This window comes from Phaethon lepturus, unplaced genomic scaffold, assembly GCF_000687285.1.
Source record: "Phaethon lepturus isolate BGI_N335 unplaced genomic scaffold, ASM68728v1 scaffold3472, whole genome shotgun sequence".
Taxonomy (NCBI): domain Eukaryota; kingdom Metazoa; phylum Chordata; class Aves; order Phaethontiformes; family Phaethontidae; genus Phaethon; species Phaethon lepturus.
The window spans coordinates 71,291-85,592 of NW_010522501.1; the positions used below are offsets into that span (position 1 = coordinate 71,291).

Here is a 14,302-nt window from a genome sequence, read left to right on the forward strand (position 1 = left end):
ACTTCATTTTTAGGAAGTTGCATCACAGGATGATGTAGCTTTGCTACATCTCAAACTGAAATAATGGTTTAAGATAGTTAAATAGGTCAGCTCAAATCTTGTATTTCAAATTGCTCTATAATACAAAATGACAAGAATGTGTTGATTTATACTTTGTTCATATTTTCCAGTGTCTGTGACAAATAATTATTTCTCTTACAAAAGTAGATTTTGAAACACGACTTTTCAGCAACAGAGAGCTTTCTTGGAAAATTCTTAGATTTGACAATAGAAAAATATATAAATCCTGGCAATGGACATCTAATGTGTAGAGATAATATCCATTCGACAGACTATATGTACTATGCCCCTTCAGTCTTCTTGCTTCTAATTGACCCACTACCTAATCTCCAGCAGGCTCTTTATAAAGCTTCAGAAATCCTAGGAAGCTTCAGGTTTCTGACAGGAAATAGATGTCTGTCTAACAAACTTGGAGAAGCTGCGGTATTCTATCATTGCTACTAGCAAGTAAAAAGAGTAAGATTTTTGAAGATGATTGACCAGCAGAATTTTTTAAGAAAAGAACATTTTAATGCTGTTGGGATTTCTGAATTATATATATTATATTCAGCTGTTTTTAAAAAGCATTTAAATAAAAGCTACAATTAAAAAAAGGCTGCAGCAAATAATTTAATTTATGTTTATCCAAAGGAACTTTTTTCCCTGACTTACTGTAGTTAGGGAGGTGCGATGCATCCTATCCCAAACACCTGACCCACTAAGCAAATTCAAGGCGGGGGTGGGGGGGAAATTACACTGCTGATGTATCCTAAAAGTTGTCCAAGTGTAAATGGAATAAGGTGGAGCTAGAAAAACTTCCAACTAGAGAAAGAGAAGGAACTTTTGCAGGAAATAACCAATCAAAATATATGGACTTCCATAATATTTGTTCTGACAGAGTGAAGAGTTTGTTTGTACAAATAGTGTGGGAAACAGACTGTCAACAGTCTGATTATCTGGACAGCTTGAGGTATCATAATTACAAGATAATGACTAATATTCTTTCCCAGTTGAAATAAGTAGCAAAACTACCATGGATTTCAAAGCAGTTGGGACCTACATTCTTATTCTGCCATTGATTTTAGCATTTAACTTCAACTTGGGAGTCCATTGTTGTGTAATCACACACCTCTCTATGGATGCAACCCAACACATTGAAACTTATATGGTTTAATATAAACAACAGTACTTTCAATGAGAAAGTAAATAACCCTCAAACCTACTTTGTTACCCTCTCGATGGTCTGCATGTGAACATTAGAATGAGTCTGTGCAAGAACTGCCTCATGCTGTGCACATTTCAGACACAGACCACCAACCGGGGTAGAATTTGTGGCTGAAGTGAGTGACTTCTGGTGTTTTAGCCTTCCTTCCAAATCTTTGCATGTCTTCTGAGATTCTGAAAGTTCTTTTCTAGAAAGTAGAAATAAGAAGTATTATTTGAGCAATCAAACATTTCGACAAGATATATTCATATGGAATGTATAATTACAGATACAACCCAAAAAGAACTGTAAGAATCCCTGTAATGAACATTCTTTTACAAATTTCAGTAGACTAAGGAAGACTTTAACAGCGAAATAACAGTTGAACTGCCCAGTCAAAATTATTAATAGCAAAAAAATTATATTAATTTGTTCCTTCCCTCTGTAGTGTCAGAAAATAGTAAAGTTACACCAAAAATTGTTAGAGAAAACTTGTAGGCTTACATATTGGCTGAACAGAGTAAAGGATACATTAGCAAGAAACACTACCAGCTGTTTAAATATTTCAATACACTAGCTAACATTTTTTTCTGTTGTTCTTACTAATAATACCACTAATTTAATGTTTCTTCTCTACTCTCAAATTTAACTGCAAAGTTACAATATAAAGTAAAAGTCCCTTATACTCCCTCGACAAAATCCAAATGTATTCAGCATATTCACTTTGATCCAGTGATACACGCAAACTTGAGGTCAACCACATTTCCAGAAAAACAGGGTAAGTTTTTTTGCTTGTCTCCAAAATTTTTACCAGGTGCTCTGAAGAATTTTCTCCAGAATTTCCAAGCATCTGTCAGGCTGGGGAGAGCACAAGCAGTAGGAATGCTGACATCAGGAAGTACCAGACAAACGCACACTGTGCACATACAGATCAATGTGACAAATTGTGCAATGAATCCAAAGCTTTTGGTTTGTTATGCAGGCCATCTGGGCAGCACACACATAGTAAGTCTGACACATTCTGGTTGCATTGGATTTACTGTGCACATGAAATATACACTGCATGAATGCTTATTTCCATCTGGGAAATCTTCTGTGCACTTTTTCCAATTTTAGTAGTTGGTTATTAAATATAATCCACTACAACCTGAACAGAATTTGCTCTGCATATATCCTTAGACAGTCATGGTATAACAGACCTATTGTTGGGAAATCTTGGACAGAAATCAGCGAGGCCTATGTAAATTCATGCTAAAAGTTACAAACAAAGATAGTCTCACTTAAAGCAATATAATTTCTCACTTTAATTGAAATTTAGCAAATGCTCAAGTGCTTTGCAGAACTTACAGTTTGAAAGATAATGCCCCTTAGGAGAAATTAAGAGGCTGAATAATGTACTTGTGGAAATCTTCTCACTATTTTAGCCTCCAATATTTATTTCTGAGTACATGTAACACTTCAAGCCAAGGCAGTGGGGGAAATTGTGTTACACAGCTGAAATTTCAGATGCTCTTTTAATCTTTCACCAGCACAATTGGCTTTGCACATTTAAGATTTCACCACGGCAGAGGGCATATTTAAACTTGTTTCCCTACCAGTAACTCTTTTTACACACAAAAGTCTAGAATCTTCAGATATATAAAACCACAGTTTATTTAGGAAAAAACATAATTAAACAGCTTCAGCAGCAGGTGTACAGGGGGAAGTTTACTCCTGAAAACCAAATCCTAAAGTGGTTGCCTCTATCTCTGTTTTTCCATAGTTTGCTACCTATTCAAACCTTTAATATTTTTAGGAGTACGTGAGGACTTATTTTCAAATATTTTTGTCTTTAGAGGTATGCAAATTACATGACTAGAAACACTACCTGCATGCCTCAAAACTGTGTCTTCCTTCTCCAAAATCATTACATGGCCTAAACTAGCTCAATGCTTAAGATTTCTAAACCTTGCAATATAAAATATTAGTAGAAGAAAGGTAATTAGTGGAAGAGCTCACATAAGTTAAAATTTTAACTTCTTTTTCTTTGATCACTCTAACAGACATGATGATTCTATAAAGGAAAAACGTTAAAAGGATAAAGACATTTTATACCAAGTTGTAGTTTCTATAAATACAATAATTTAACTGAACTGATAAAATTTATATATTGCTAATGTTGCTATATGGTAGCAGTACATTCAATTTTGTCACATTTATACTTGAGAAAAGTATTTTTACTTCACGTAAAACCAGCTTTCAGGGACACTATCAGAAAACATGACACTCAGGCATTCTCTTACTTAAATTCAAATCAAAAGTGGTTCATGTTGTTATGAAGTGATCATTAACAATAATTTTAAAGAAAAAAAAAACATTTCACTTTACCTTAGAGACTGTATTTGAGCATCAAGGATATTGACTTTTTCTTGATAAATAAGTTTTAGTTTCTCCTTTAGAAAAGATGGGAGAAAAGAAGTGTCTTTTGCATTCTTCATAACATTGTCTTTACAAATAAATCTAGACATTAGCCACATTCATTCTTTTCCCCTGAAGATATAAGCTTGTTGAAATACTAGTGTCAGATAAATCTAAGTATTTCACACTTGTGAAAGTCTACAAAATGAACAACCCTCCCATTTTTTTATTTCTATACATCTTGCCAGATCCTCATATGGTAAATTGCTTCATCTCCAATTGCAGCCCTCTACACTGATTTACACAAATTGATGATGTTGTCTTGAGTTTGCTATTACTCTCCCACAAGTCAGCAGAAATAAAAGAGGAATTCTGAAGAACTTCAAGTAGACGGGCTATTTATTTATAATACAGTGAGTTACTCTTATTACCTGGTGAAGGATTAAGTATATAAATCAACCACACCAATGTTAAATACAATCGTGATAGTGAACCAGATAAAGCACCAGCAATTTAGCTATGACACTTAGTAAGAAGTCACAATGAATATGATTCTCTTGCTTTAAGTATGGCAAATGAAGTAAAAGTGCAGTTACTGTAAAAAAACAGCTTTCAAACAACTGCAGGTGGCTGGGAGCACTGAGGAGGTTTTCAGCTCTAGACAATGCACAAAAATATATTTTACTGGGAAAAAATAATACATATAATTATCTTGAAGAATTAAAGTACCCTTTAAATTCCACAGTACACGTATGCACATGGATAAAAAACTCCAAAACATTCAGTTAACCATGTTTTTTCCAAACTCTGGCAATGCTACCCCATTAGTTCAGATCAAAGAAATTAAGAATATCTTCCCAAACTAAAAATACAGGATAGAGACAGTATCTTTTCTGAATTACTAGGGCTCCTCTATACCTCTAAAAGCACAAAATGTGTAATTCAGCTTAGGGAAAAGAGACTGCACAAAGCTACTTTTGTACCTTACTGAGCCAGCACTGCTGAAAGACTCATTGCAAAAGAGCTTGCCTGGAGGGCTACCGAAATTATATCAGCTAGTTCCCATCTGCTGGCGCATTGTGTTACTGTTAAGAACATCCAAAGTACAGTGGAGCCACAACAGACAGGACATTCTTAAGACAAGACTTAACTCTGGGAAGTCAACATCTGCAGACACAACCTGCCATCTGTGTCTAACTGGATAATAATATTAACTAGGGTATAACAATATGATGTCAGGTTCAGTCAACCAAAACTCCTCCTGTATGCCTGTTACAAAATTAATCATCAGAACTACAGCAACAAGCATCAAAAGGTTTTCCAAAGGTATGACTTTGCAAAGCAAGTTAATACCAACCAGTTCTACAGGCCATTTTTCTATTTCTCCAACAGCTGCTGTAACAAAAGCCTGATTTTTGTTATGTGCTGGTGATGAGGTGACAGGCTGACGCATGCTACAGTCATTACCACCTGCAGGCCAGGAGTTCTGAGTATTTGCCTAAAATAAAAATATTAACACTTCAGTTACAATTGTGTAGGCTGTTTTTTTAAACAAATATTAATTATGTAAGTATTGAATCTTACAATTTTCATTACAGTAGCATATAAGAGCCAATAAACAAGTTAATTACGTTGGCAACCTACAATAATGATGTTACCCGTAGAAATTCTCATTAAATTTTGACTAAAATTCAGTTTGCAGATAACCATTTATATAGCCTTCCTTAAAAAGAATCAGGTCCCTGAACACTGATTAAAACAACAACAGAAAAATAAAAACTTACTGAGGCATCTAGAAGAGTTTGTTCTCTCAACATATGTTCTGCAGTTAAGAATTTCAGTTTCTGATGGAGTTCCTCATTTTCAAGTACAACTACTTGTACTCGATCTTTCATCCCAGACAATTCCTCCTATAGGATACAGGAACTGCATGTAAAAGGCTCCTTGAGACAGCTATCAACATTTAAATACATCTTGAGACCAAAAGCCCACATTAACATTCTCAACTATTTTAACTCTTAAGAGAGAATTAAGAAAACTGAAAAGACCGATTCTGTATTTTTGTAGCTTGAATTTCCATATAACTTTTTAAAAAAAAGATTGCTTATTTGTACTTGTCATAGGACATAAAAACGTCTTCAAAGACTTAAAGTAGACTTAAACACTACACAGGCACCAAGACACATGGCAAGGGTCTGTATCTACTGAACTGCATTTGGTTCAGTTTTGGTCATTACAACAATCAATCTCAAGACTAAGTGTACGCTTAGTCAATTCACATTTAGGGGACCCGGGTTTTAGTAAGTGAAATATGTTGTCTAATACCTTGCAAAACTTCACTTCTGCTTCTAAATGGTTAATGTACTGTGACTGATCATTGATTATAGGAACGAGATCAGAAAGGGCTGGCAAATCTCCAGTTGCAGCTTCTGGAGGTTTCTGAAGGAAGTAAAGAATAGCATGTATTATTTTTCAGTTTTCCATTTATTGCAGTAAGATGTTGCTTGCACAAAAAATACTACGTACACTTAATAAAAAGTCACCAAGTACTACATCATGAGGAAGGAACAATAGGTACATTTCCAGCGTAAGTTCACTATTCTGGATGAAAACAAGCATCTTTATGCCAATCCCTAGCTAGTTTTGAAACCATTACAATTCTAACATTTCTGATCTTGGGTCAGAAACACATCTTTTTGTGAAAAAGTATTCTATGATATGCTTGTCAAATAAAAGTCTTAAAGATCACAGAACTCATTTTCAGGAACTAACTGAACAGCTGGGCTCCTGAATCTCTGAAAAATCAACATCTTTGTTTTTAACATTATTTTTGAAACAATCACCATTAAAAAAAAGAACATACCAAAACCAAGCTACTAATGGCTACCTATTACATCTACTAGTTATCTTATCTACAGGTTCTGCCATCAATTGAATTTTTTTTAATTCAACAAAGTATTAAGATTCCCTGTCCAACCTTTAAAGATAAAGACAAAATCCACTAACCAGGGTGAAGGGGAAGGATCCTAGCAACAAAAGCCTTCCTTGTCAAATTATACCCAATATAAATACTGGCCATATTAAAGGGGTGACTCTTGACAAATCTGAAACTACGATTGCAGAGAGAAATGGAGGGTTTTCCAGAGCCATGCAGAAAAACATTTAGAGGAGGGACTCTGAATTTGCAATGTCCTCAATGGCTCAGTCCACATAAGTTCCATGTTCTATTGACTCAGAATTCACCTGTCAGAAGTCTGTTAATCTCAATGACTTTTAACAAATGCGATTCATTTTTTAAAACTTTATAAAGTATATATAATATAGCACCGATAATATTTGTAACTCATTGCTCTGTTCCTCCGGCTCCTATTCATCCCTCCCTCTTTTCTGAAAGTGTAATGGACTCCTTGCAGCTGAGACCTCCAGTTGCCTCCCTGAAAAGTTTACACCAACCACAGTGTCTGAAAATGTGAAAAATCTCTACTTCTATTCAAATTATTTTTCACTGAAAAACAGTGCTAATGTCTAACCTGAGAAACTTGAGTAACACTGGTGTAATGTATACAAGAGTGCTAAAGAATGATTCAGCTAAAAAGAAACAAATACATGTATATTTTCCCAACAGAAACAGAACTTCTTAACACAACTCATTAACTCACAGCACTGTCATTGGGATATTCCTTTATTTAGAAGGCTCTACTTGCCCTTTCATGGGGCAAGGGCCTAGTACATCATTTGTGACTTACTTCTTTTTATCTCTTTCACTACACAATTGTTATCAGCTAATTATAAATTAATTTGGGAGTTTTTCATTAATATTCTGATAATATAACATGTGTTATAAGGTGAAAGAACAGAGGTCAGAGGAGACATATACTTAAAGTAGGCCAAATATAAAAATCAGAACTGAGACACATCTGATCAGTATGAGTTACCAAAAGTTTATGTCTGAGTCTCAGAAATGCTGTTCACATTTGCATTCTTAATATTGAAAAATTTATCGTATAAAAACAAGGGTTTATAAAGTATAAACACTTGGCAGCTTTAGAAGCCAGCATTCTACACGGCGACAAATAGTTTTGCCAACATCCCAAATAATTTGGCCTGCCTTGTATTTTTCCAGAATGCCTCAAATTTCAAACCTCTAAACCCCAGAATTAGAGACACTCCTGCTGGCAGTCTTAAATCTGCTGCCCTGTAAACTGGCAAGAAAGAGCCTGAAGTCAGTCACAGGAACTCCACCTATAACAACAGTGTCAGGAACCCAGGCTGAGTGCAGTTAGGTTAGCCAAGACTCAGCTTGTAGAACTGCAGTTGTTGTATGAAGCAATCTCACTGGGCCTTGACCTCAAGTGATGAGGTAGAGAGCAAAAGGAACATCACTGCCCAACCGCCTTGGTGTAATCAAAGACAAGACGTACTGATTTGATGTCTATTGCAACTTGTATCAATGGGGAAAAGAAGGGAATTTTGTTAAGATAATGTTATTTATACATATGAATGTTGTAAAGTGTACTGAACACTATACTTTCAGTGAAATATTATATTTAGGTGTAGACACGTGCAATTATCTACTATTCAGTAGTCATCAGGTATTTCAGCATAATTAAAAGCAAAAGGTTAAGGCTACTCATCATCTAAGTTTGGTTTCCTTGACCTTTGGGGAATCTGATTCTTCTTCTATAAGAAGCATTTCTGCAGCATCCAGCAAACCACCAGATAAGCTCATATTTTATATGGGTTTGTTTTTTTTTGGTGTGTGTGTACTTTTGTACTTCCACATTATTTGAGCTTTAGGCTTGGTCTGTCTTCAGAACACTTTCACATCCTGGTTCGCAAGCAGATGGAGAACAGCTGAAAAGAAGAATAAGGCCACCACTTCACAGAATCCCTCTCATTGGAAACTTCAAGAGGAAGAAATGGGACAATGACCAACCTGATTTCCTTCTACGACCAGGCGACCCGCCTAGTGGATGAGGGAAAGACTGTGGACGTTGTCTACCTGGACTTTAGTAAAGCCTTTGACAGCGTCTCCCACAGCATTCTCCTGGAGAAACTGGCGGCTCGTGGCTTAGACAGGTTTACTCTTCGCTGGGTAAAGAACTGGCTGGATGGCCGAGCCCAGAGAGTTGTGGTGAACGGGGTTAAATCTGGCTGGCGGCCGGTCACAAGCGGTGTTCCCCAGGGCTCGGTTCTGGGGCCGGTCTTGTTCAATATCTTTATAGATGATCTGGATGAAGGGATTGAGTGCTCCCTCAGTAAGTTTGCAGATGACACCAAGTTGGGTGGGAGTGTTGATCTGCTGGAGGGTAGGAGGCCTCTGCAGAGGGATCTGGACAGGCTGGATTGATGGGCCAAGGCCAACTGTATGAGGTTTAGTAAGGCCAAGTGCAGGGTCCTACACTTTGGCCACAACAACCCCATGCAACGCTCCAGGCTTGCGGAAGAGTAGCTGGAGAGCTGCCCAGCGGAAAAAGACCTGGGGGTGCTGGTTTACAGCCCGCTGAATATGAGAGGAAGGCGAACTGCATCCTGGCCTCTATCAGAAATAGTGTGGCCAGCAGGAGTAGGGAAGTGATCGTGCCCCTGTACTCGGCCCTGGTGAGGCCGCACCTCGAATCCTGTGTTCAGTTTTGGGCCCCTCACTACAAGAAGGACGCTGAGGTGCTGGAGCATGTCCAAAGAAGGGCAACGAAGCTGGGGAGGGGTCCGGAGCACAAGTCTTATGAGGAGCGGCTGAGGGAACTGAGGTTGTTCAGTCTGGAGAAGAGGAGGCTGAGAGGAGACCTTATTGCTCTCTACAACTACCTGAAAGGGGGTTGTGGCGACAAGGGTGTTGGTCTCTTCTCCCAACTAACTAGTGATAGGTGAGGAAATGGCCTCAAGTTGCACCAGGGGAGGTTTAGATTGGATATTAGGAAAAATTTCTTCACTGAGAGGGTGGTCAGGCATTGGAACAGACTGCCCAGGGAGGTGGTGGAGTCACCATCTCTGGAAGTCTTCAAAAAAACATGTGGATGTGGCACTTCAGGACATGATTTAGGGGACATGGTGGCACTGGTTTAATGGTTGGACGTGATGATCTTGAAGGTCCTTTCCAACCTTAGTGATTCTGTGAATGCCCTATCAATACAGTAAATCCCCATCTTTTCACTGTTTACTCCTCCATGCTTTAATCTACTCCCTGAAAGCACTATTAAGTTTCTTTGAAAAAGTATCCTGTTTTCTGAATTTCTCCACCCTATTAAAATTTCCCAATATAGGTAGAAAACTTTGACAAAGACAGATTAAAAGATGCTTTCCCTCCCCTCCAAAGGCTAAATACAAATGAATACTGATTCATGCCATGTCAAGATCAACCAATGATGCACCATTCCCTTGAGTCAGAAAACACTAATTCTATCCTGCACCATTATGAGGCAAAAGTACCTGTCAGGACAATCAGACTAAACACGTGTATTTTAGAATATTCAGAAAAGTTGAACTTTAAAGAACTAGGGTCATTACACAGTCTTCAAGAAACACAGCAGGGATATAGACTTTAGGATTGTTCTGCTGCTACTCAACTTTCACAGCAAAAAGCTGCTTGTCTTGCTTCGTATAAACCAAAGTAGTCAGTGGAGGCCATCAAAAGATAAAACTGGAACAATGCCTTTGAATTATTTTTCTGTAGGGATACAGAGCAACTGCTAGATACTGGTAACTGAACTGTCCATTACGTACTTTGGTGCAGTTGTGCTGCAAGATGGCTAAATCCAAGAAGCCCATGTAAGAGTGAAAACTAAGTTTGACAGAGACCACTGCATTTTGGCAGAGCGCTACAAAACCTGTTATTAGATGAACATCTCTAATCCTCTAAAGAAAAAGCATAGCTACAGCATAAGAAGGCCTTCAAGAATCCTTATAGCACTGTCAAAGGAAGAGAGGCTGCTTTTACAGATGAACTTTTGGTGGAAAGAAAAAGATGAGAAAGCTGAAAGCAATGTGGACTGTGACCCACACTGCATGGTCAACAAAAGAGGAGAAAAGTCTAAATCCTATAATATTTATTTTTCTTATGCTGTGGTCATAAGCATACCAAGTTCTGGCCACAGCCTCAAGAATCTCCTACACTTCAGAATATAAAAATGATTTGGTGGTGCTTTTTCTTCCTGTATACTAGAAAATTGATCTATTTATGCATGCTGTTCATTCAAACAACACAAAAGAAACAAGAAGAAACATACACAGAACGACATCTTCCTCCTTGACAACGAGACTTCACTTTCCGTTCCTTCTTGATGTTGCAACAAAATTTTAAGTTGATTAACTAGGAAGAGATAAAAACATTACAACCAAAAAATATTTACTTTTTTCCTTAAAATTATACTAATTTCTAACAATTTTTAAACTATTTGCTTTCAGAGTAATCTTACCTGCCTGACTGTGCTGCGGTTCCTGCCAGGCTGCATTCCTGTTGTCATCATTGCCCCCATCCACATCATCACTGCCCTGGTCCACAGAGCAGTGGTCAAATCCAGCTTCACCCTCATCCTCTGCAAACTGTCTTCCCTCTAAGGCATATTTCAGTTGATGGATGCTTTCACTAGCACGCTCTGCAGACAATCACATCATTAACCACAATAAATAACATAAAGTATTTACTAACTGATATTTTAATTTAAAAAAAAATAATGGAAGAACTAAAAGCATTCAGCATCTGTCTAGCTTAACTACTTTATCTAAACTCAGCCACTGGAAGCAATTACCTGATGTGAACAGTCAAAACAACTACCATGAATCAGAATTTGCAGCATAATATTTACTTCATTTTCAAAGAGGAAGGTATAAATAGCATCTTAGCCTGTCAATACATTAGGACTCTGCAGCAGCACAAGTAGCTACAATTAGAAATCCCCAGTAGAGACAAAGTTTCAACTACCAATCATATACTTGACCATTGCAGTAACATTCTTTTCTCATGTTGAATTTTTCTTTATTTATTTTTTCATTCAGTTGACTTCACAAAAATAAAAAACTTTCTAACCGTAAATGCCATATCAACTCCAATAAGAGCTCAATATTTCTGATATGCCAGAAGAGAAACTTGAGAGATTTGCAGATAAGACATGATGACTGGGTTGGGAATTAGCAAATACAGGCTTGGTTTTAAATAACTATACTTCTGGTTCACACTGTAGGACCTCAGGCAATTCACTTATTACTTCTTTCTTTCAACTGCCTATGTACAAATGGAGATTTCATTTTGCTTCCCTTTAAGCAGCATATATACCAACTAGAAAAGACAGAGCAATAAAGTAGTATGGCTTTATGCAATGCTCAGCAAAGCAGGATCTCTAGGTTTTACCAAGTAAACTGGGAAAACAACCCATATATCAGTCACAGAGCGTACATGCTCAGCGAGGCATTTGTCCACCACAATTCACAGCCACTTAATCAGGAATATAAGACAACACATTTCTTCCACACTTCCCCAAAGTAATGCCACTGTCATTTGTGACTACCAGTCAAAACTACCCTGAATCAGAAAAGCTTCATTAACAGTTAAGTTATAAGTAATTAAAAAACCAAAAACCACCACCAACAACAACAAAAAACCAACAAACTCAAAACCTTACTTCGCTTTCAGAAACATAAAATCATAGCTGTTTTCTTCACTTAGCGCTAAATTCTTTAGAGGGTTATTCTCCCCTAGGACTACTACCTAAGAAACATTTCAGTATACATGCCCACAGAACAGGAATTCCACTCTTGTGAGACAAGGTTTATAAGGTAACATCTTTTATTGGAGTAACTGCTACAACTGGAAAAATGGCAAGCTTTCCAGCATATATGTTCTTTCTTTTTTCTTATGTGGCTGTAAGCTGTAAATGTATATGATGTATAAATAGTTAACCAAATATATTTTTTTCTCATAAGCAAAAAAAGCCTACAATTAACAATAAAAAAAAATCCATAGTTAAGTATCTGTTAGGTAGAATTCCAAAGATATGTCTCAGAGTATAATATATGCTGCTGGTTACAAATGTTAATAGCTCCTTTCTTGCAAATGGAAGAGTGAATAGCAGTTCAAGTCAGAGAACAAAAGCGAGATATGTATTTCTGCCTTCACTTTATTTATCTTTTCCAAGTTCAGATCATCATGACTGAAGTTGGAAAATCAATTTTTTCTGGTGCAGTATGCCACCCATCACTCACTTTTTAGTGATGCTTGTTTTTTATAAAAACCTGACCCACTTCCAATATATTAATCATCTCTCACCATCCATTCTTAAATCCCAATCATCTTATGACTAGCATCACCTCAGTTGATTTTCAGGTACTCCATCCTTTAACTAAGTTAATGTAAAATAAGATATCAAGATTACATTTTAAATAGTCATAATTTGTTAGAATAAGGCTAAATACATTTCACACGGCAATGACTCAAAGAGGGGTTTAGGTCAAATGTTTATCTATTCACATACTTATGGTGGTCAGTCACTGGAACAGGCTACCCAGGGAAGTGGTCACAGCACCAAGCCTGTCAGAGTTCTAGAAGCATCTGGACAATGCTCTTACAGGACTTAGTTTTAGGGAGTCCTATGAGGAGCAGGGATTTGGACTCGATGACCCTTATGGGTGCTTTCTGACTCAAGATATTCTATGATTCTACTTAAGTTATTCATCCATTCTTGAGCATTCCAGGATGCTATGAGAGTGGGAGAGTTAACTGAGAAATGGTAGAAGCATCTCACTGATGCAATGGCTTAAATATTTAACAAACTATGCTGCAAGTAGTTGTTGCCAAGAAGTGTTCAATGTCAGTTAAGGTATTACATGGTGTGTCATCTGATAGCAATTAAATTCCTCCATTTCCCCATTCACTGTTAGAAAACATGGAATCTCAATATTGTTTCTATAGCCAGTGGAGAACAACAAAACAAAGCAAAACCAAACAGGTCCACATACAGTTTTTCCAGAACTTCTCGCTCTTCGTAATATTACAGATTCTAAACTGCAAGCTACTACTTTATCCTCAAAGATAACGTAGCTCTTCTTATGCTATTTCCTATTCTTCCATAAATACACTGGGCAGTAATAGTGAAACATATTAAAAACATTATCAATGGCACACCAATGTCTACTTTTCTTGACTACACTTTCCTGCTTCATGACACGTTTGACAAAGTTTCTTAAGGGCCTGCTGATATGGAAATGACAAAAGTTGCTGCCATAAGCAAAAAATCTCACCATTAGGAAACGGGGAGTCAGGAGCTTCTGATGGTCTCTCTTTACATTCACTAGACACCTCAGAGCTAACATTTACTTCAGTAAGAGTTGAACTGGACGTGTAAAAGGGAATAAGTACATTATAAAACTTTTTTCCTAAATAAAGGACATAATTTTGGGCATTAGAATAAAAGAATTACAGAATCACTAAGGCTGGAAAAGACCTTTAAGATCATCAAGTCCAACCATCAACCCAATACCACCATGCCCACTAAACCATGTCCTGAAGTGCCACGCCTACAGACTGTTTGAACAGTTCCAGTGATTGTGACTCCACCACCTCCCTGGGCAGCCTGTTCCAATATTTGACCACTCCCTCAGTAAAGAAATTTTTCCTAATACCCAGTCTAAACTCCGCTAGTGCAACTTGAGGCCATTTCCCCTCATTCT

At 37.2% G+C, this 14,302-nt stretch overlaps 1 protein-coding gene across 1 annotated transcript in view; it reads right to left on the reverse strand.

Annotated features, from left to right (window-relative positions):
* The window catches only part of SDCCAG8 (serologically defined colon cancer antigen 8), a gene marked incomplete at its 5' end in the record, with an annotated part of 65,562 nt that extends 51,597 nt beyond the window's left edge, over window positions 1–13,965 (reverse strand). The window contains 8 exons of the mRNA XM_010281818.1: window positions 1,263–1,451; window positions 3,611–3,675; window positions 4,998–5,138; window positions 5,425–5,550; window positions 5,966–6,079; window positions 10,867–10,949; window positions 11,056–11,235; window positions 13,874–13,965. Of these exons, the coding sequence (XP_010280120.1) occupies window positions 1,263–1,451; window positions 3,611–3,675; window positions 4,998–5,138; window positions 5,425–5,550; window positions 5,966–6,079; window positions 10,867–10,949; window positions 11,056–11,235; window positions 13,874–13,965 (990 nt within the window). The remainder of the gene's footprint in view (window positions 1–1,262; window positions 1,452–3,610; window positions 3,676–4,997; window positions 5,139–5,424; window positions 5,551–5,965; window positions 6,080–10,866; window positions 10,950–11,055; window positions 11,236–13,873) is intronic.
* Window positions 13,966–14,302: the final 337 nt, after the last annotated feature.